This window comes from Accipiter gentilis, chromosome 10, assembly GCF_929443795.1.
Source record: "Accipiter gentilis chromosome 10, bAccGen1.1, whole genome shotgun sequence".
Taxonomy (NCBI): domain Eukaryota; kingdom Metazoa; phylum Chordata; class Aves; order Accipitriformes; family Accipitridae; genus Astur; species Astur gentilis.
This window is the reverse complement of record NC_064889.1, coordinates 22,881,072-22,904,797: the sequence shown is the minus strand read 5'-3', so window position 1 is coordinate 22,904,797 and position 23,726 is coordinate 22,881,072. Positions and strand designations below refer to the sequence as shown.

Here is a 23,726-nt window from a genome sequence, read left to right as displayed (position 1 = left end):
TTTAAAGTTGCTGGGGATGACGCCAGGGATGACAACTCTCCGCTGCTTGAGTATTCGCTTTTGTTTTATTCAAACGCCAGAGGTGAAGTACAAACTGTAGTTACACGGCATTTTGTTTCCTTAAAAACAGTTCTGGGTTACATAATTCCAAACAACTTTCAAAACTAAGTTGTTGAAGAGTTTCGCCTAAAATGTTTTTTCAATCCATTTAAAAAAGGATTTGAATTAAAGGATTCAGAATTAAAAGCAGTTTTATTTTTTTCACTCTACAAAAAGGAAAGTGAGGATGCAGTTACAGATAGTTCACCACAGATTCCCATTCTGAGGGGACTAAGCTTCTCCTAGAAATATCCTCTACTCCGAAGGCAGCTTGTTCTGAACCATTAGTGGGTCATTTAACCTGAAAAAAACTGAAATCCTAAGGGAAGTATCTGTTGCATCTGGCTACAACTGCATGTCACGCTGCTTCTTGGTAAGAACACAAGTATTACATAAAATTTACATGACAAAAATTAACAACAACAATAGTGTCAACACCTCTGCAGTGTCCCTTCCTGTCCTAAAACATCCACTAGACTGAAAGAAAATGGGGTCAGTAAAACTTAAGTCCACGTATCACCGAAAGACAAAAAGTTGTAAGCAACAATTTTAATTCCTGAAACAAATCAAAAACATACAGGTCCTTTAGTGTTTTTACAAAGACTTTCCTAAAGGGTTGAATTAATCGTGATGTAGAACAGAAGAGGGAGGATTGTTTTGCTGTGAGACTAAAAATCAAAGACAAAACCACAAGATGCAATACTAGCATTTGAGCTCATAACTTAAAAAGCACTGTGTCATGTGAACAATCACTACTGATTACATCAAAAATATTACACATTTACTTCTTTCATCTCTTAACATTATAAGATAGGTTGGGCAAATACCTGGCACCAAAAAATTGATGCATGATAGTTCCAATACGTTAAACAAAATGTACTATATTAGAACATTAATATTTAAAAATTTATGTCAACTTCTCATCCAAATTCAGATGGCTTACTGCTTCCTAGAAATCCTGTTCACCCTTCTGGAAAAATGAGCAAATTGCTGACTTCACCTTCTTTCACAGTATTCAAGGTGACTGGAACTTACTCCTAATGGAGAGGTGAAGGAAAGGCTATTACTTAAAATTGCATTCAAATTACTGTGACAAACTAGTGCCACATTTTTGCAGAATCTCCCAGCAGTGTCAGAGTATGTCCCAAGTTTTTCCAAAATCCTGTTGGAAGGGCTTCCTCCCCCACCAATGTAACAAGTCACTCCAGCACCCATCCGGTTTCAAACACCAGCAGAAATCAAACACTGACCTGAACGTAACCCCCTGTGAGTCACATGAGGAGCTAATAGTTTATTCACCCTCTACTAATTATAAATCTTGATTTCCCATTTGTAGAGTAACATTATTGTCAAATCTAACTATCGGCAGCACCTGCATTGCTGTTTTAGTTTCTAGAAAGAGCAATCCAGGTGCTGCTATATTTGCTATACATTTTAATTGAACAAGTGTAATATACAATTCGTATTTGAACATTATGCCATCCAAGTCCACACAATGTCCATCAAATAAATCAATGTGATGTTGCAATAAAATAACACAATCTGATTTATCTAATAAAGTTCCTCATCACGTATCATATCCGAGATAGATCCGATGCCTTCAGTATCAGGCTGAAGCCAGAGGCAATCATAAGGAAATAACCAAGTGCGCTTTATGCAGGTGAGCATTCTGACAGTCTTTAATGGTTTGCAGCATCTGCTTGTCGAGGCCAGCCTTCTTCCTCAACGCCAGAGTCATATTCTTCTTCAGATGAATCTTTAGTGGGAGCCCTATAATTAAAACAAACTGATCAGATACTTTAGAAATTGAGGAAAAGAACAGAGACCGTTTCCATAGCTTCTGGTAAACATGCCACCTGCAAAGCACCCCAATGACAAATGCTCTGACAAGCACCCATCTGCTAAACAACCTTCTGATCTGAAAATGGTGCTGTGCAGATTTACACTACTGCCAGTATGCAGTCTCATTACTGAAAATCAAAAGGCTATTGAATTCAGTTAAGTCATTTGATTTAATCAGTAAATTTAATATTTCCAGCAAACATGAATGCAGGTGCTCTATAAAATCACTTAAAGAAACCATCAGTGTAAGCACAGTACTTTCCACTCCAACCATCCATCCCCTTTGAAACAGTAGGTATGCTGAGCCAAGCTTCAGCACAGACACAGATGAATACAAAGCACGTACCTCAGTGGACAAAGTCACTCAGAAAAGCTGTCAGGGGTAGAAACCAAGGCAGAGTTCCTAAATTTCAGACCTGTGTTGTTAACCTGACCCCTTCCCTTTTGACTCCATCCTTGTTCACCAAGATTATTTTTTTTAAATCCGAATTTGCCCAGTGCTTTCAGCATTCCACCACATCATTACCATAATACAAACTTTACAACATTAAATTGATTATTTTAACAAGAGTTCAGTAAATCAATAGATGTGCCTTTGTGGCTCTCCACTGCTCCAAGAGCAATGGAGAAGAAAACTGCAGCAGCCTGGAGCTTGCATTAAAAAAAAAAAACAAAACACCTCAGTGGTAGAAAGTAGAAGGAGGAAGGAAAAAGTTCCATTTCAGAAATTTCAGTACAGTCACAATTAAAATTCAGATTTTTACTGTTAACTTACGATGCTTATAATTTACTTCTATTTCTACAGGTACACACACACACACACACACACAAGGCTTAAAGTAACTTCATATATAAGTTTATTTTTAGTTTTCTATTTAAAAACTGAAGTGATACAAACCCAAAGTCTCTAGGACAGAATAGGCACTAGTTCAGCTGCGTACAGTATACAGAGAATCAGATCCTTTTCAGGCTGTGTGCATGGTTTTGTGTTTATACACTTGTTCCTACAGCAACCATTAGAATACCTGTCTAGCTGCGTTACTCGTCTGTTCTGATACTTCCATTATGGTTTTACCTAATGTATCCTGGCTCTTTTTTGCCTTCTACAACATCTTTGTCAACTTCCACGCATACAATATCAGAATTGGGCACTTCAAACATGGGCTCCAGCAACAGCTTTTCCTACAAGAAAACAGAGGGAAAAAATATTTCTGTGTGCCCTCTTCTACATAACAATATGGTTAGCAAGTGATTTTCAGAGCTAGAGTTTTCTTGGAAGAGCTCTGAATACCCGCAGTTTTAGAAAGAGACTTACTGTATCCATATAAGACCCAGAACTAAGTGAGGTTTTGACTGAAAATTGTCACCATTAGGTCCATACACACAAACGCAGGTAGCTTCATTCACTCAATATGAGACTTAGTTTACTCACCATTATAGATCGAAGACCTCTTGCACCAGTTTTTCTGTCCAGGGCCAGTCTGGCTATAGCCTTCAATGCATCTTCAGTTACATTTAATTCACACTACGAAGAGAAAAATGTTAAGTTTAGTTAATTATTTCATTTATAACTTAACAGTGTGTTGAGTGGGACAGCACAAACATTACTGAAAATAACAAACAGTAGCTATTTACTTGTTACCAACCAGAAGACTTAACATTTAAGCTACGTACATAAAGCTTCAGCTACAGTTTATATTTGCCTAACGTTACCAGTTTTGACTATGTCCCTTTACGTACAACTAATAAAAGTACGTCTACAGTACATGAAGTGGCTCTTGATGTCTATTAAGCAAGGTCATGGATGTTCATTTGAATGTTAACATGAAGAGCAACTCAACCATTTCCAGATTACTTACCTCACAAGGACAGTTATCCCATCTAAACCAGTCAGGTTTTAATGAGTTAGCTTACTTTTTTTTCAGAGTGGGGAGGTGCACATGTGGGAGGAAGAAGTGATTTAAATTGACATTTTGGATCACTTTAACATTGTATTTATAAACAAGAATATTGAAGAATAGTCAAATAAAAATTCAAACCTTATCCATGCTGAATAGTGCCTGGTATTGAGGAACGACAGCATTTCGTGGCTCAGTAAGAATCCGTACAAGGGTTTTCTCATCTAGGCTGTGCAGCGGAACCACAACAGGCAAACGTCCCACAAACTCAGGAATCATGCCAAATTCAATGAGATCTCTGGCTTCCACGTGACGCAGCAAGCGATCCTTTTCTTCTATATCTTCATGTGGATCAGACTCTCCGCTTATATTTGCAAGATCAGCTGCTGCTGCAGCCCTTCTGCCTTTTCCCATATTAGATGGTGTCCCAAATCCTAGATACTGCAAAACAAACATGTTACACTTACAGAACTATCATAGTTAAGTTCTCTTTATGTAACTAAATCACATGCCACATGCATAAAAAAACATCTGGAGTGACTGATTATGTCATTACATATTAATTCAAGCTCAAGAAATTACTTATAGTAAAATTGGACACCTTGGCACGCCATGAATTTGTTATAACATTTAATACCTTCAGTAAGGTATCAACACATCAGACTGAATAAGAGTAAGTTTTTCTTAAAATAAAAAAAAGGTTAGTAATGTCCTGATAAGTTTGCAAATACCAGCAACACTAAAAAGGGCTCTTAAGAAGTGAAGCAAATGCACACAAGAATGCTTGCATGAAAAGCTACATTAATTATCATAAACAGTAATTTGGATTTCAGTCACTCCCTGTTAGAAACAGGGTGCACATTTTGTCAGAAAGCTGCAGTCAGAGCAAGTCTGCCCCAGACATTAATACACAAAACAGCGAACTGCATGACTAGGTACTTAGGATGATGATAGCTTTTAGCACCATTTGCTCAAACTATTAGAGTATCAACAGTAAACTTTTGGATATCAGAAGAAAAAAAGCTTTTTCTCAGTTTCATACTTGGTACGCTGCAAATGAAAGAATCCTATTACAACTGCTAGAACTGTTTCACATATTCTGTTTTTAAGAAAAGTAGGACATGACAATAATGTAAAAAGTTTACCTCTTAAGTATGGACAGCAAGTCCTCTACCAACAGCTTTCAACCTTCTTTTCCCCCCTATTTTTCTCCTACTTGCATATGCCAAAAATTTCTCTGGCAGTAGAGACCACTGCAAGCTACTTAAGCTTACTAACAATAGGCTTGTTCTTTGCTACCTTCTTAGGCTTAACCTCAGTTTCCCAGATAACAGATGGAAAACTGCTGCTCTACAAACAAACTTAGTGGGTTTACAAATACAGCAAAACCTTTAGGAGTCAGTACTATGAGCAGTAATCAAGATAATAATTTCTCCATTCAAATACAGCCTGATGCACTCACTTTTTCATTTTTCCTCCTGCTGATAATTCTGTCAAGGCCATTAAAAGCACCAGAAGCTACAAAGAGGATGTTTGTTGTGTCAACTTGCACTGTTTCTCCACGTAGTTTACGAGAATTCTTTTCTGGAACATTTACTATTGTGCCTTCTAGTAATTTTAACAAGCCCTAAGAAGGAAAGAAGAAATAAGCAATATAAAATTCCACTGTGTAGCATCATATAAGATGACACACCATATTGTGCTTACTTTCACAGATGTATTTACATTATTTAATCCCTTATGCCTTTATAATAAGTGTATAAAGAAATCGGTTTTCCATACAAGACAAACAATCCCATTCAATGATAGACAAAAATCTTTCTTTAATGTGACTCCCATGCACATTATGAGCTGCACTTGGTAACAAGTTGCTTTAATAGTTTTGTCAAAATGGAAAATGTTATCTATTCTTGCCTACATTACGCAATTTTCTATCTGAATGCTGCAAGGACGTTTTTCAATTAAAATGTTTCTATGAAGCAGTCCTGAGTTGCTTTTGAGTTTTGGGGGTGGGTTTTTTTTGGAATGAAGAAAGTAAAGAGGAAAGATTAGGGTTTCAAAGGTTAGTAATTAAGGAACTGAAGAACTATGACTCTATACACTCCCGTGCTATTTGACATGATAGGATGATATGTAGACTTGATGGGCTGTTTGCTTACAAAGTGAAATTACTCCACAGAAGTACTTACTTGTTGAACACCTTCTCCTCCAACATCCCGTAACTGATGAATACCAGGAACGCTGCCAATCTTATCCACTTCATCCAGAAAAACAATTCCTGCAGTTATAGAAAATGGATTTAAGGAAGACTCCACTTTTTAAGAGAAGCAAGAACTTACAGGGAAGAATATAATTCAAGACAGCAGCAGTCTGTTCTACTTCCATACTGTAGGTTGCAAAAATGTATGCGATCTTGTCCAACTATGGACAAGAACAAAAACTACAAGATATGCTTAGAGCTCTTTTCAGGTTTATTATTTCTGATTTAAAGTGTTAAAATTCAGGTACATGCAACAGGACTATAAATTACAGAAATACTGGTGGTCTCAAAGTTTAGAGCACTTAGGCGAGATTAACAGTGTCTATGAATGAACTTCAGGAAACATATTGTAAAAGTCTACCTTGCTGAGCTTTTTCTACATTGTAGTTGGCATCTTGCAGAAGTTTTGCAATGACAGATTCAATGTCTTCACCAACATAGCCAGCTTGAGTCAAGGTAGTACAATCACAGATAGCAAAAGGTACATCTAGGCATTTAGCTAGCGTCTGAGCCAGCAAGGTTTTACCTGATGAAATAAAACCTGTATGTTACAACTTCCATACATTTCTTTAGAGCACACAAAACCAAATATTTACTATATGATCATCATTACTGTCCTTAGACATTTTGAATGATGCCAGCATGTTCATATATTCATATAAGAATAATTTCCAAGGAAGCCAGTTTTCATAAACAGTGTTTTTTACATTGGCAAGCTGTATTTCTGAATTAGACTAATACTATGCATTTGAGGCAGCTTGAAATGTATATAGTATGTTACACAATGTAAAAAACAGAATACAGGTACTTGCACAGATTAAAGATTAAATAAATCCGCAGCGCTTTGCAGACACTTGGGGTACAATGCAAAGTCCAATTGCTCCTGCTTTGAAGTTTGGGAGAAACAGAATTAAAATATTATTTAGTGAATGTTCTTCCAAAAAGTCTGAAAAATGCTATCACTTCAGCACAAACACTCCCACTTCTTATGAACATACAAATATAATTTCTCTTTTAACCCCCCTGCAACAGATCTGTCCCAGAGGTGAAACAACACTTTCTAACTGCAGCATCTCAGCTTGCCATCTAAAGCAGAGAAACTTTAAACGCATTTTATTTCAGCTTAGTGAAAGTTACATCTTTTCATCAGTCAGTAAATATAGGCAATTTTTTAAAAAAAAAAACCACACAAAAACCACAAAGAAAACCACATGAATAGACCTCATTCCTTTTCAAGGCCATTTAGCTCAGCTTGTTACCATGGCATGAAAGTACAAAAATCCCAGTTTGGAATTCACAGTTCAGCTTTTTATACACCAAATTGGAATAATCACAAGAGAGGAAAATCACTCATTAACAATCAATTCTAAGGAAAATCTGACACCTATAAAAACATGCAGCTGTATACCTGATCCAGTTGGTCCAAGCAGCAAAATATTACTTTTTTCAAGTTTTATGTCATCGTTGGGTGAATCTAACACTTCTCCTCCCCGTTTCTCCTGAGGTATCTGCTGGTTCATTTGTTGCTGCATCGATGCTCCTAAAGCATTACCGTGTGGACTGATTCCAGCAATCTGCAATAGTTCTGAAGAGAACAATAATAGTACTGTTTGAGCACTAACAAGGTCTGCCATTACCTTAAATACATAATAAAAGCTTGGTTGTTCTGTTTTGTTCTGCAAACCTATAATTCTATCTGTACAGAAGTTTACAGATAGGACTGCAACAGACACATGGCACAATTATTACAAAAACGAGTTCCAATCGTATTTTTGCACAAGCATATATTTTTCATATATGAAAAGAATTTCCAGTGGTACAGTGGATTATCTAAAAATATTCCTCTACACTAAAAAACATGAGAAATTTTCAGTCCTTACAAATTAACTCATTTTATCTGTAGTTTTTTTCTGATTTTTTTTTTTTTTAGCACAAGAGGAAATAAACCCAAACTGTTGATCTCTATGATGAAAAAGTACAGGAACTGTACATACAGTACAGTACAACAGGAATTGTTACATACCGTAACAATTACAAAAGCAATGCACAGGTCTACTCTCAAGATTTAAAGACCTGTCTTAGTTCAGTTGTTACAGGTTTTGACTCTACACATGGATATGGAGACTCAGCTGGATTTTCTTTTTTCAGAGCACTAGTTTTAATTGGCTTGCAGGGTGCAATTCTGAAGATTAAGAAAATGGTTTGAAGAGGTGTAACTGGGCATACAAATTGATCTACACTAGTCTAAGGAAAAAGTTCAATAGCCAGGAGAGTTCCAGTGGACTGAAAATAAACATAACTGACATCAACTGGGGGGGGAAGGCATTCCGAGGTTCAAGGTGACAGTGCCTTTTAAGAGGACAAATACCCTGCAGAAAACAGTTGCATAACTTCCTTTACTATCTACCTCATTATATTCTGTTTGGCATTACTAATATAATCACACCTCAGATCCAAGTAAAAAAAAAAAAAAAAAAAAAAAATTCAATTTCACTCAGTCTACTGAGAACAATTCTAAGGACACATAATTATTTAACCAACTTCATAAAAGGTATTTTTACAATTTACCTGCTTTCCACCTAGAACTAGACAGAGTCTCAAATCCTAGTCACCTTTGTTAAAAATGCACTCAATGCCATCAATTAAATTTACTTGCAGAAGAAAAGCAAGCAGGATTTTACCCAGCATTTCAAATGAGCAGTCACTAAAGACTATTCTACATTAACATCAAAAGAGTAGATATTGCAGAGGAGGACATGAGGAGAGAGTTCACTTACTTGTAAATCTGTACTCATCCTCCCGTCTTCTGATTTCTAATTCTAAGAGAGAGGATGAAAACAGTAATAAAAAGTAAGTTTATAAAAGCTTATAAATTCTCCACCTCTTGCCCTCTTCTGAATAAATCTCATCACTGTATATGAATCTATTTCTAACAAGAAATCCCCACATGAATTAGTATTTATTGCTGTCAAAATTAACCCCAAACCCAACTTGCATGCTTATAAAAATGACAGCAAGCTTTCTACTACTTAAAACAATAACAGTCTATTAACTCTGATTAGATTTTCATTTTTAAGCCACTTACAGAAGGGGAAAAAATGCTATAATATAACTTTGTTTTGAAAAGTCTTCCTTAAACTCTCACATTTATATCCGAGTGTTACAACATAAGATTACATATATTTCAAAATACTACCCATTATAAATGTTCACTGCCAGTCCCTCTGGGTGGGTGTGCACCATTTTATCTTCCTGTGGATGGTTAGAAACTTCTCTGTGCCAGGTACACAACTGCTCTCCTACCATTACCAGAAAAGTGCTACTAATGCTTTCCCCTCAGTTAAAATACTTCTTTACATAAATTCAAAAAAACAAAGATTCTGTTTGCTTAGCATACTATTTATTGCAAAACAGAACAAAACACCTTAAAAAAAATAAATCAAGGTACGTTTTGAATCAGACACAGTAACTTAATCCTACTTCCAAAAATAAATTAGATCAACATAGCTACACACTTACTCAGTAGCAAGAGTACTGCCAAAAGTAACTCCATCTACACCTGCTAGATATGGAACAATACTATGGTGACCAACAGATGCTGCCAACAGCAGCAAGTGAGGTTAGAAAGCTAGCTATTCATCAAATTCACTACACAAAATATTGTCTTCATGATCTACGTTGTTGCTTGCAGATTAAGCAACAGATTTACCGTTAAGCAGTAAATGAGATTAGAAAGAAAGCTTTAGGAGGCTCACTTTATGAAGTTAAAAGAAAATACCTAATAACATGCGTCAGTAAAAAATGCTAACCATGTAATAACAGGAGGCCATACCCATGGCATCATAAACCCTCGATTACTTTTAAATAAATCACAGAAGTTTGCATACAGTGAACATTAAATGTAATAGAAATTCTTTTAGCTCATTCCAATTACAGAACATCCAGTGTCAAGGTAAAATCCATCTCAGGTTTCTTACATTAGAGCCCTGAAATGGTAAGTTTTATTTGACTAGAAAAATACCAAACATAATACAAACCTCTCGGTGTTAAAGAATTCTGCTTTTCAACTTCTGCTTGTTGTCTCAGGTTAGCTGGGATATTATTGTAGATTCTCTTGTAATGATTGTACACAGCAACTGAAAGCACCTTCTTGGCAAAACACTGACCAACAACATATTTGTCGAGGTAGTTATAAATCTGAAAAATAACTCAATTTTAATAATACTTCTAAACCACCCTGCAGCAAAAAATAGTATATTGTGCCAAAGATGGACTTTGGTCCAAACCAACCATTACAGAACTGAGAAACAGAAACCCAACGTCTAAAATAAAAAACATATTCCTGTTGATAAGTTTACTTAAAAACATGGCACTTAATCATATTGTGTCTGTCGGTTCTTCCCTACTAATATTTAAATCCATTCTTATTTTCACCCAAATTTGTAAAAGGAACAGAAATTTCAAGAATATTTAATGTCTTACAAGAGGACTGACTATCCGGGAGCCACACGCAGCTTCAGAAATCATTACAGTCCACTAGGAACTGAGAAAAACAATAAGCTCCCTCACTATTTGGGAAAGGGAAACCAAATAAGATGGGTCACAGCCACAAGCTAATCAGCCACAGTTCTTGCCCAGAAACAAGACAAATAAAAGGTTCTGCAGCTACAGAAGAAAGCTGCTAATGTAAGGGTGCAGAATATGAGGCCACAGCAGGAAATAAAAGATACTACAGTTGGTGAGGGTTGAAGTTAGCCTCAGGGTCACAAGATAAAAATGAAGGTACTGGACTTCAGTCACAACACAAAGGCAGAGGAAAATAAGCCCAACTACTTTTATTGGATCTACTTGTTCACTTTATCAGTGCTCTGCTGGGTCACATAGCTCTCAAAGGTTTAATCCTGAGCTGACTGTCTTGTTTGTTGCTCTGTCAAAGTAGACCATTACACACCTGATGCAGATTAAGAAGTAAAGCATTTCACCATGCTGTAATACAAGGAAATAATGTGGTGAAATTAAGAACCATACCTTTTTCGGTGGAGGCGGTGGCTTCTGCTGGAATGCCAATTTCACAGCTTCTGCTGCTGACTCGGGCTCTTTAATGATGCTCTTTTTTGTGTCTGCCTCTGACAGTACAACAAAAAAATGGTGACACTTTTCACACTTCACAAAGCGGGTGGAAGCTGCAGAAAAAGTAAAACAAAATGGCAACAGGAATTGCTTAGACAGCACTCAATCAACTGCCCAAGTTTGTCATATACAGGACAAGCACCTGTAAGACAGCATAGACACCTCCGTGTTTACACAACTCTTCTCCTTTGTTCACCTTAGAAGCTTTAAAAGCAATTAGTGGACTATGAAATTTGACACAGAGGAAATGCAATTTGTCCAAAAAGTCTCAACGCAGGGTAGCAACCAAACAAGGGATTAAAAAGCAAAAATCTATTTCATACTTATTCAGTAGTACTACACTCAGAAGAGGGAATTTGGCATCTCAGAGTGATGCAAAACTAATGAGGGCTTCTAACTATGCAGGAATTGTTCCTAACTCTCAAACTAGCAGGCAAAAAAAAAAAAAAGAAAAAAGTCATTTGGGACAGACTACTCTAAAGTGTGGGGAAGCAATCTACAATATCAAGGATAGCATGCAGCAAGTTCAGGAGAGGACAGCTCTGGCAGCTCCCAGTCTGCATCCCACTGGCTGTGGAACAACACTATGGAGCATGTTCAAGTCACCTAAGCCCAGGACACAGAGCACAGAGGTCACACAAAGGCCTCCTCCCAACAAGAGCCAGCAGTGGTATGCAACAGATGATCAGGACTTTGATGTTTTGCAAGATCGTTTGCTTATTTATTTTTACTGTCAAGAGTAGAACAAATTTCTTTCAAATTCCAAAAGCCAAACCCTCCTACAGCTGACTTTGTGAACTATGTCTCAAGAAATCATGCTATCTACAAAGACTGGTTTCAAAAGCCTGAAAACTAGAACTTGCACTACTTTTTTTTTCTCCTTTGGAAAAGCGAAGTTGAAATAATCAAAAATAGACAGTAGAGAAGAATAAATTTGTAATTCAAAATAGATCTTTTCTGACCGTACTACTATGCTATTAAATGCAAATCATGTGCAACAGGACTGATTTAAAGTAAATATATTAGTAAATGTATTAAATTAAAAGCAAAGTAAATGTAGCAAAACAACCACATGAAAAACTTCAATGTCAAAACTTCTGAAATCATAAGAAGTTTTTAGAAAATGGCTTGAACACTGTAGTACCACCTGATTTTAGTAACAGCCTCTAGCAACAAACAAGCTGCTTATTTATAACTTGTTGTTGCCTCCCATAGAGCTGGCATCAGCAAAAGAGGAGTAGGTGGGTTTTTACTTTAATATTAAACACACGTTATGACTGGATAAGTATGACCAGCAGATTACTTTAAGAATGTAGCACATAATACTGTGACCATCACAGCTTTATTAACTCTAGTCCAAAGAAAAATTTGTGTAACAGCTGGAAAGTTCTCCTGGCAACAGTCCAAATTACTGTTATCTGCCTGATGGGAATAAAATGGAGAACGACTTGCCTGCACCCCTCTTATATAATTGTTATTTACCAACAATACTGTAGGGCAAAACCCTCAAACTTTCTCCCAATGCCCACTCAAAACACCTCTGATATTATTAATGACTACAGTGTCATGAGGCTATTGCCCTTCCTTATGCAATGCTAATAGTTGGCTTTATTAGGATGAAAGAGCCACGAGAATACTTGCCCCCTTTATAGATCCATGGGAATAGTTAAAAAAAAATAGAAAATAAAAAGCAGGCTATTAAGAATACTATTGTGCATCTCTAAAACATCATTCAGTGAAAAAATTATTGTGCAGAGTAAGCTTTTATCAATTACTTCAAGCAGCACAGAGGAAAGTTCTTAGAGATCTTCCTCATTTCAGCAAGACCAATAGGGACCATGGTTACAGAGAAACTTTGATGTATGGGGTGCCTTGAGGAGGAGACTCAGTTACCAAAACACAGCTGTGAAACTGGCCAGTTTCTATCATCTACACAGCAATCTGGAAAAAAAGTATCAATACAAGTTTTAACAGAACAAAAAATTTTGAGAAGTTTGCTCTGAAATACAGGGATACCAAGTTTAAGCACCGCTATCTCCCTAAGACTGAGCATTCAAAATTGCAAACAACTTTGCTATTCTTAAATACTGGCATGGTTTTATATGTTCTTTTAGCAAACACAAAAGCACAGAGGCAAAGAGCCTTCACGTCAAATTACCTCACTGTCATTAAAATGTCTGCAAATATTTACAGTGGGGTAAAATGTAAGTCAAGTGTTGTTTTTGATTCAGGCAACATTACCACAGAGGCTGCATTTGCAAAGAGATTTCTAAAGTCCATAAGAGCTGACCTTGCCAAAGAGAAAGGTCAGGTTTTTACAATACATACAGGAAGCCAAAACCACCGGAGGATTAATCTTAAAAATACTTGTAGCTTTGAGATAATGGGCTACTGTTAAACCGCTGTAAGGTAAAAAGACATCAAGAGAAAGAGAACAGGGAAGCTTCTTGCCTATTAAGTATGTACAGTAGCAGGAAGTCTTGCTTTGGAGGATGGGAGCTAACCTGATGGCAGCAGGTGGAGACAGTAAAAGCAGTGCCTAGATAAGGCTTCTTATGTCAATCAGCTTTATAGCTATTGGATTTCACTCTACATCTGAGGCTCACATCTTATTTCACTGATCACAAACCTCTCCTTACAGATTCTCACAACGCAAAACAATACAGGAAGTGCTGAGAAAGTGTGTCAAAGCAAAATTCCTTTTGGTTTGCATCGTATTCTTCCTTAACAGGAAAGCCACTGCCAAGCATATCCTTGTGCAGGATTTCCAGATACAAAGAGAAGCCCCCTTAAAAAATAACTCCACTGGACAACCAGCTTTTTTTTCTTATTAGTTTTTGTTTTCTTTTTTAAAATAATTTTTAAGATAATTAGCTCTTCCATTTTCCAGCTGCTTTATATTCTACAGTTTGGCTTGGAAGCAGTGTGCTCAAACTAACAGACTAAAACAGAAAGACACAGGTCCAGAGAAAACTTGACCACGACTCACAGGAATTTCTGAGAAATTAGAGCAATTACAATCATTGGTTTAATTTTTAAGTTACCAATTAACAGAAAACTGACAGCTGTTCTCAAGATGAACAAAAAGGTCTGCTCTACTCCATTATCTGGTGACACTGTACTTAGTTTAAACTAGTAACAGACTTCATTTAAAAGCTGTACAACCCTAAAGCCTCAGAGTAGAACATGCAAGGATAAGAAAAGTAGATACATTCAATTATTCACAAGAAGACTTCCTCATGTTTTGACTTTCAAGCTTCTAACAAATCTGTCCAGCTGCAACACTGATTTTACAAGTACAAAGTGGGTTTCCAGTCCCAAGCTGTTTACAGTACCTGTGCCATTCTGATGCCGCAACTCAAGTGCGGTATCACTACTTGCGAATTTGAGATTGCGTATACCAGACATTTTCTCCCATAACGTTAGTATGAATGAATTCTCTTCCTATGAAAGTTTTCAAGCATGCTTAAAGATTCCTAGAGACACTGACAATATACTAAATCACATCTCTGCCTTCCAGGGATACACAGTGATTGTTCTACTCTGGGGCAATGCTTGAATGGTATTTCCAGATAAAACCACAAACTCCAGTAACAAGGGGAGCAAACACACCAGTGACATGAGAGTGCTTCAAAATGTCTCTGTCTACTCATAAATCATCTCATAAGAATATAAATGAGGTTAAAAATCCTTCCGCTGTTTTCAACCACACCTAGTCCATGGAGAGGCCAACATATTGACCACCACACAGGTTGTATTTCTAGTTCCATCAACTAGTGCCAGATTTTACAGAAAACTTTGTTGCCTATAGTTTCAAACAGCAACAAAAAAAGTTTAATATTTCTGGGAAAAAACAGTAGCTGAGGACTGATCCTTTTATCTAACATAAATACTGTTATTATAGAATTGTCTTGTGATTCATGATGTTTGATCATTTTTATTAAATATTATATGAGTAGCAACAAATAATAGCACATCTGCTCACTATCTTCACCAACTGCAATATTAACAACTGTTGAACAAGTTTAAGCTGACCTTGTCTTAAGCTTCTCAGTGCACATGTCTGATTATGACTTGATACTTCCTCCCTGAGCCCTAACAATGAGTATTTGCTTTCTAACAACTATTTTCTAGGCTGGTCTCATTAGCACTGAAATAAGGATAAACATCTTCAAGTCTGATAGAGCCTAAAGCATAACTGGCATTAATTTGGACTGTACTTCAAAAAAAGTAGCTATTGCTGCTGGACACCAGGCATCAGACACATTTTGGATTTTCTATTTGGACTTTTCAGTCTCCTATTTGGAATGTATTATGGAGCTGACTTCACCACAGAAGACCATTCTAGTAAGCCATCTGTCATATACTAACTCGTCAGCTGGATAAGCACTTTGGCTAAACTACATGCAGGATTAAAGTTTTATTATTTAGTAAACAAAGGACAGACATTACAAACATACACATATATAAGTATATATTTATATAATGGACAAAAAGAATCATCAGTAGTTAAATGGTATTGTTTATGTGAGCATCTCTTCCACTGCATAAAATGTAACAAACTATTTTAAAACTGCGTATTCACAGTTGCAGTCTGAATTCCACCACCATATTCGGCTCCACCACACATCATAGGAAATGACACAAATGTATCCAGAGAAACAATACATGCTTATGCCAACGTGGCCAAACTAAGCATAAGAAAATTTTTGACATTGCATAATTAGGTAGGCTAAAACTTAGCTATCAGGCCTACGTTAGATCACAAATATAGTCACTTCAGTGTCTATTTAAAAAATAAAGTATTCATTAAAACTTACACACAAAGGTCTCCACGTGTGTGCACAAGTCACCACACTTTGGGCAGCGCAGCTGGTTCCCTCCTTTCCCAGAGCTTCCAGAGCTTGTCTTTTTACCACCCCCCTCACCGACAGACTTCTAAAAAAAGATTTCCAGACAATTAGCCCCAAACAATGGAGCTGTTACATTAGGCATTTAGCAGCGTGTTTATGGAATCCAGTAATGCGAATATTGCAATAGCTGAATGACAAAATAACTATTGTCAGGATTTTTTAAAGGCTTTGAAAACTTAGAACAACATGATATAAACATTTGGAAGTGTACACACATCTGCATTTCCCACGTCTACCAATTTTGGATGCCCACGGAAGATGCATCCCAGATCCACATTAGAACTGCTTCACTGGAACTAGAACAATAACAAGCTAAACTGCATCAAGAATGTTTTAATAGTATATTTCAATGTAATTTATTTTAACACCAAAGAAGAAAACAAATCATACTTATAGAGTAATTTCATTATCGCAACTTTGTTGATTCTAAGGGTTTCTGAAGCCACAAGTCTTCTCACATCCTTGACAGATGTAGCTATGCTGGCAGATGGCTATAGGGTAGATATGGCCTATAAAACAAGCATCTCTTTTTATCTTTTTATCTTTTTTTTATCTTTTACTTCTAAGGCAGAGTTCCCTGAGACCTACTTGTCTTTTTCCATGTTACCTTGCTTAGTGGTGTTCAAGGTTAACATTTTTTAAAACTCTATCCATTCTATGCCTTCATACTTTGATTAATAATAAAAGCTATTATATTTTAGGAAACAGCAAAGATCTCTCTTCCCTTTTCTAAGGCAGTTCCCCATTTTTTTAAAACCTTGCTTGCCTAGTCATTTCTCCTCATAACCCCTCTCAAGAAAAAGACTATTAAAATTCTTTTATCTTCCTTCTTTATTTTTTAAAAAAGTTTAATCTGAATCTTCAGAACACACCTGTGTCATCTGGACAGTACCTCAGATGTTACAACATGCCATACTAAGGCAAAGTTATTGCCTGTGAACTCTCAAAATCTTATTTGCTGACTAAAGAGCAGTTTTATTCTCAGGTAATCATTTAACTGAAGAAGCTGTTTATTAACTATAATTACAGAGAAAGACTAGGATGAAAATAGATTACAATTTACTGACAAGAATAAAGCTAGTCTCCTCACAAACTTGTCTTGCTTAATACAACTACCAAAATAGTGCTGCAAACAAAAACACTTTAAAATGTACTCCCTTTAAAAAGCCTACTTGGACATAGCAGGCTTTTGAACGAGAATAGTTCTGACTACTACTCTTTCCTGAGATCCTGAAACCTGTTGTGGATTTATAACATTTTACTAAGTTTTCAAGTGTCCCTTTATGCTAGGCAAAAAGATTTATAAAACTGGGAAAAAAACTATAGGATGTTTATAAGGTTTGTCTGCTAACATATTCACAATACCATTTTTTTCTTCTTCACTGTCAGTTGTAGCAATTTGAAGGATCAGAAATGTCAAGAGTTAGCAAAAATTTCAAGAAGATTCTAATTTTAAGTAAGGAAAAAAATACTAAAAATATTTAAGAAATATTTTATATAAACTACTGAAAAACCTAATGCGTGGAGATTACCTTGCTTCCATCTCCAGAACCCTCCTTGTTTGCACCGTCCTTTGAAGCAAAATAGGCTGGTGTTTCCGAAAAGTTTCTAAGAGGAATCCGTCTTAGGGAACAAGTTTCAAAAGTCCCAAGTTTTCCTAAAACAGGGATGCGTGTACGACCACAAGTAATACCTAAAAAAAATGAAAACATGAAAATTAAACATTAAAAATATTCTAGTTCTAATCCCAGTGCCACCAAATGCCAGAATTTATTTACATTAAATGGAGCTCAAAGGTTTCAGCAACAGAACATCCAAATTCCAGTTATCCAAAATAAATTCTCTTTACCACCTTAATGTTCATCTCATTAAAAACTGCCTGGATCATCCAAAAATGACCCAAAAGTAACTCCAGGTCCTTTAGCGTCAGATAATTGAGAGTCCCATTGTGTCATGAAATAAGGAACATCCCAGTTATGAAATTGATCCTCAGAATGATAAATACAATCAACATTCAGCACTTATTGTAAAATATTTCAAACCCTGAAGTAAAAGAAAGACCTTTGAAGCATCTTCTTATTACACAAAAATTACCAAAGAACTGTCTCAAACTCACAGACTGCACATCTGGATTTGGCTTTCACTTGTGATCTCTACTCAAAACTGGTTTCCAGGAATTTGAGGTACTGCTTGACAAAAAAAGTTCTCCTGAGGAAAACTGAAAGGTAGTGTTATATTTGGCATGTGCTGACAGACAGGCACAAGTCAATTCAGCATAATCTTAACTTTGTTGAAATAGCTTATTGCCAACATGAAAAAAACCCTCACTGAGAAACTAAACAGCCTTTTCCTCCTCTTGCAACAGCGGGTAGGATTACATTTCATGGCTAGGTATGATGTGAATCAACATATGTCGTGCTTGTGATTGCAACATCTCTCAACATAGGCAAGAGCCTGGAATACATATCTCGCTTCTCTATTGCATTTAAAGTGGCAAATTTCTCACTTGCTCTCTGGTTTTGATAAGAGCTCTGTCACTTGCCAACAGAAGAGCTATATAGCAACAATAACAACTAAAAACTTGCTGACAATATATGGGTTTACTGTTGGAAAGATGAGAGAATCCTATAGTAAACTCCAAAAACTCTTCTGAAAAAAAAGAATAAAAACCATAAGAATGGTAAGAGAAGTACAGTTGATTTGCTTTGAAAGAGATAACAATGACAACTAATATCTGGAATCTTAGTTGAAAGATGACATTTAAGAAGAAAAGCATTATGGATCAGCCTAAATTTACCAGGAGAACTCTCACAGGCTTCTGCAAAGTCACAACCAAGAAGACAGTGTCAAATGAGATTTGAAGTTGTTTTATTAACTTGCATGCTGCTTAAGATTCCTGAACTTGAAGATGATTTGCAGTTATTTTTAACATGATTAAAAATGTAATCTTTTAGAAATCTGTAATAGCATTATTTCTGTCCATAAACGTGAGGGAGGAATAACTATCAATGTGCTCACCAATTTTAAATTCCTCTGCTGAGTGTCACTGCAACACAGCAAGACACCTTAAGATTACATAGGATAAACTATGAAAATAGCCCCGTAAACTTAAAAATGCTGGCTCACTTTCACAAGCAGTTGCATTCTTTCAATTGAATCTGCAGAGAACTCTGAAGACTATGTGCGCCAAGTGCACTTGTCAGCAGAGAATAAGATGTGGTGAGCATTTACAATGCAATAGCTGTTCGGCATTAATTCCCTGTCTTGGGGGCTTATTCCTCATAGCTGGTTCCTTTACCGAGATTTGTTTTCCCACTTCTAAAGGCAATTGAGAAAAGACCCCTTAACAAAACAAAAAACCCATCTCGCCTCCCCTGAACAAAACTCGAAGTTACACAACCTTCCTGCAATACAGGAAGATTCGGCCTGGGGAGAAAGGATGAAGCACTAATACATTTTACTTCTCAGCTCAAGCATTTTACCACTAAGCACTACACATGGACTAAAGATCACTGATTTTAATTCAGAGCACACCTGTGACACAGAATATGTACTGAAAACTGCATTGGATGAAGTATGACACCATAAACAGTGTCAAGTATTGAGCTGGTTAAGTGCCATGTTACAGAGCATACCCGTCTATTGATCAGAAATGCAGCAGCTGTGGGGCATTTGACAGGACACTGGCAGCAGATCTAGGCTAGCCAGCAGCATTACACCCACATTGTAACGCTTTTGTTGCTGTTAAATTCACTCTCACAAAAGTCTTAGCTGGCCAGCCTTTTGGGAACATTAAACTCACACTGCTACACGTGCTGAACTCTAAAGGGTGTAGATAGGCTAAACTAGAAAGAAAAGAAAATAATATCCTATTACTGCTACATCAGCTTGTGGCTAAATAGGAAAAGCCTTGTGCCTGCACTTATCATGAGGTCTGAGTGATAATTTTTTGGACAAAATATCATTTTACAATTAAAGAATGAAGCAGTAAAAGTTATCGCAACTATTTTCTTGCATAAATAAGCCCAGAGGCAGATTTTTGGGAGAAATCAACATTCCAGCCCAAAGCCTAGCAACTTCCACTGAATGATCCAGATACTGATAAATGTTCAAATATGCAACAGCTGGCTAGCACAGCAGTATTTGCTCACACACACAACTAGCAGTCAGGGCTTGGGTGTTTTTTTTCAAACAGTAAACTTAAAAGACATCTACCTAACATAAGAATGTTGGTAGCAGCAATGGCATCTATCCAGGGTGTTCAGATTAGTGTGTTAAGACATAATGGGAGGCTCCTTTACACCTTATTAACCTTTAATTGATACTCGAGGAAAGAAATACTGACTTTTGGGCCAAGCTTCAAATATCTTGGAAGAATCTATTGCCCAAGGAAATGACAGGGAGACTGTGACAAGACAATTCTCTGTCACACACAACACTTGATCAACTAGTCTTATCCGTGCACTCTGAATACTCTCAAGTTTGTACCAACCAGCAATAATAGCAAACAAAGTACCTGGCAGAAGACATAATCCATTACAATAACAAAAATGCACCAAAATAAGATTTATTTTTTTTTTTAAGAACTTTCATGGAAAGCTGATGTGTAAATAATCTTATTACTCTGTATCTGTGTTTTAGTCTCATTTATTCTTTTACACATCACTTTTAAACCTTAGTTCTGACAAAACAATACAATTTTTTTTAAAAAAAAACGATAATCCTAAAGTTAATTCAGAATGTTACTTGCTTTAAAGTTTATTGCTTCAGTGGGTTTACACAAGGCCAGACAGGCTGAAGTTGAAAGTACTGGTTTAAGCCTTTCAGCACGTGACATCAAGAGATGTAAACGTAAAGTCAACTGCAATGAGTTAACTCACCTCTCAAAGGTAATAAATCATCTCAGGCTATTGCTGAGGGTACAATCATTCAAAACCCTGTCGCAAATATGGCAGCAGTAGAGATTTTCAGCAGAATTTGGGAGTGGTCTGCCTTTCACTAAAAGCAGCAGGCAGTATGTCAACTTCACTACCCACAAGAGCACCATGAAAAGGACAAAAGTAGCAAAAAAGTAACAGCCTCCCTCCCCTTCAACTTCCAGTAAGTGGTTTGCACAGTCTCACCCTTCTACCAAGTTGGAAATAATAACTTTTTTCTAACTGAGCCCAAGTCTTTATGAGAAATATTTCAAGTTTCGGTTGTAAAAAAGGCAGGCTTTTAATCAGTCAGCTAATTAGGCTCATTAACTAGCACTACAGGGTAACGCACACTGGACGACTGCTGCTGAAAGTCACTTCTGTTGAAATAAGCTCCGTTCTCGCATTACATCTCCCGAAAGGTATATCAATGCGGGCTAATTATCCAGAAATTCACACCATGTAATACTGCCCTTAATCCTGACGCGCCACCGGCCGTCCCCTCACACCACCCAGGGTGACACTAGCAAAAGATTAATGGGGGGGGCGGGAAGAAAAGGGCCGAGGCAGCCACCCGCGGCCTAACCGAAGCCCTTATCGCGGCGCTGCAGCACGGAACTCCCCGGGCCGGCCCGTCTCGTCTCGCTGCCGCCGGAGCGCGGCTGCTCCCCGCCGACACCGCTCCGGCACTGACCCGGCGGGCCCCGCTCCCGAGAATCAATCACCGGCAGTGGCGGGGCTGGAGGGGCGCGGAGCGGTGACAGCCGCGCGGCGGCCGGAGGGAACGCCGTTTCCCCTCAGGGAGGCGGCGGGGGAGCGGAAGGGGCCGCCGCGCTCCAGGCCCCGTGAGGGCCCCAGGACGGAGGGGCCCAGCCCCCCCCCAGGGCCGGGCGACGGCGAGAGGAGGACGGCGGTTACCTCTCCGCGCGGAGGGCAGCGTAGAGCCCAGGAGGCGGGCGGCGGCGGCGCAGCTGTGGCAGGCGGACATGGTGCGGCCGCGAGCCCGGCCCGCTCCCCCCCCCCCGCCGCCGACTAGGCCTCGCTGGCGGCGGTACTGCGCGCCCCACCCGCGCCGTAAACACCCCCTCCCCCGCCCGGCGCCGCCTCAGTGACGGTAGCGCGCTGCCGCCCGCGTGGCGTCACCCCGCACACGCCGCGGACTACCGCTCCCAGCAGGCAGCGCGCGGGCGCCTCGCTCGCCGCAGTACCGGCGTCCGCGCGGGGCCTTATGGGAGATGTAGTCCTAGCGGTGGGGGCGGTCGCCGGCCCCGCCGCATTGCACCATGGGAAACGTAGTCCGGACGACGGCGAGACCCCCACAACCCTCCCCTGTACACACGGTATTTCAGGCGATTCCCACCTTTGAGTTCTCCTTCCTAAATTCAACAGGAGAAAAATATTTCCCTTGCATCCCAGAAACAGTTTTCTGAAAACCCTTTCGTGAAAAATCAACCTGAAACGGCAGCTGAAAACTTGAGGCAAAATGAAGCAACTTTGGGACAGAGGTGAAAACGACGCCTTGCGTCACAGGGTGATGTTCAGCCAGGGCACAACATTATGCGTATATATCTATATATAAAACCTAATCAAGCGCATCCTTTAGACGCATCTCATGGAGAATGCACCTACAACCGACAGGTATCTATCGGCCTCTTTCTTTCAACTCACCTCCAACTCCTACTTGTTACATACGACTTAAACAAAGCTAATTGATCCCAACGGTTGTTCAGAGGAACGACTGGGAGACGGGAATACGCCACGGGCCACCCTCCTCATCCACCCTGAGCTGCCCTACAGCAAACGCCATTAGGGCACGTCACCAGCAGCCGCATACAGCAGGAACACTGAAATTTCTGCCAAGCTCTGGATGGATTTTAACCTTTGTAAAAATACAGGTTTAACACCACCACCGACAGCCAGGCACCTGTCAATCTGATTTTAATCTGCACATTAAATCCACCACCATGTTTCCTTTCGGGAGCTTTTTGAGGGAGTTAGGCAGGAATAGCAGGTTAGGCTCAGGGACATACTGACATGCATCAGTAGAAGTGGTTTGTAACTCGCTTTTTAGCATAGCCTTGAATTCAGCTTTTTTAAAAATAAATTTAGTTGGAATAGACCCAGCTGATGAAAAGATCCAGATTTTGTATTAGATGAACAAGCACTGCACAACACCCCGATGAAGAGAGCTGGATAAAACCTACTATATTAAAAGTAAGACGCCGACTTGAACACATGCCGTTTCACTCACCAGGGCTTTCACTGAAATCACTCGGGATTTCTCACACATGTAAAAAAAATGGCGCGCTTTCCCGCTGGATGGCAGTGGCAGGTCACAGTGACACCTGAGCCAAGCGGAGCGGCGGCAGAGAGCGGAATAAAACACAACCAGGGAGCTGCCGCGCCTTTTCTAGGTTAAAACCCGATTCTGTGAAGAACCGGCCGAGCAGCGAAACAACGGCAGCAACCGGTTCCTCGGACGCTCCCGCCGCAGGGACGCTAATGGCGGCCGCGGCCCCTCACAGCCTACCGACCAATCACCGCCCCGTCTCGTGGGCACGTGACTTCTACCTCGGTAGCGATGGCGCCAGAACCACTTACTTCCGCCTCGGCAGCAATGGCGGCCGCCCCGCTTTCTGCTCCGCCTGTGCTCCTCCCCCTCGTCACG

The 23,726-nt window shown here is 38.8% G+C and overlaps 1 protein-coding gene across 2 annotated transcripts; it reads right to left on the bottom strand.

Annotated features, from left to right (window-relative positions):
• Nucleotides 1–59: 59 nt before the first annotated feature.
• Nucleotides 60–22,104, bottom strand: CLPX (caseinolytic mitochondrial matrix peptidase chaperone subunit X). Of its 2 annotated transcripts, XM_049812152.1 has the most exons (14): nt 21,977–22,104; nt 17,675–17,835; nt 16,050–16,167; nt 11,128–11,282; nt 10,137–10,296; nt 8,877–8,918; nt 7,508–7,684; nt 6,461–6,625; nt 6,029–6,117; nt 5,302–5,466; nt 3,981–4,280; nt 3,374–3,466; nt 3,017–3,123; nt 60–1,869 (listed from the first exon to the last, which is right to left on the bottom strand). In XM_049812152.1, exons 1-14 carry the CDS (start codon nt 22,044–22,046, stop codon nt 1,779–1,781), a joined length of 1,893 nt encoding a protein of 630 aa, XP_049668109.1. In that variant the 5' UTR covers nt 22,047–22,104; the 3' UTR covers nt 60–1,778. The 2 variants fall into 2 exon arrangements, with proteins under 2 accessions (XP_049668109.1, XP_049668110.1); XM_049812153.1 differs by lacking the exon at nt 8,877–8,918.
• Between the last annotated feature and the right edge of the window lie 1,622 nt (nt 22,105–23,726).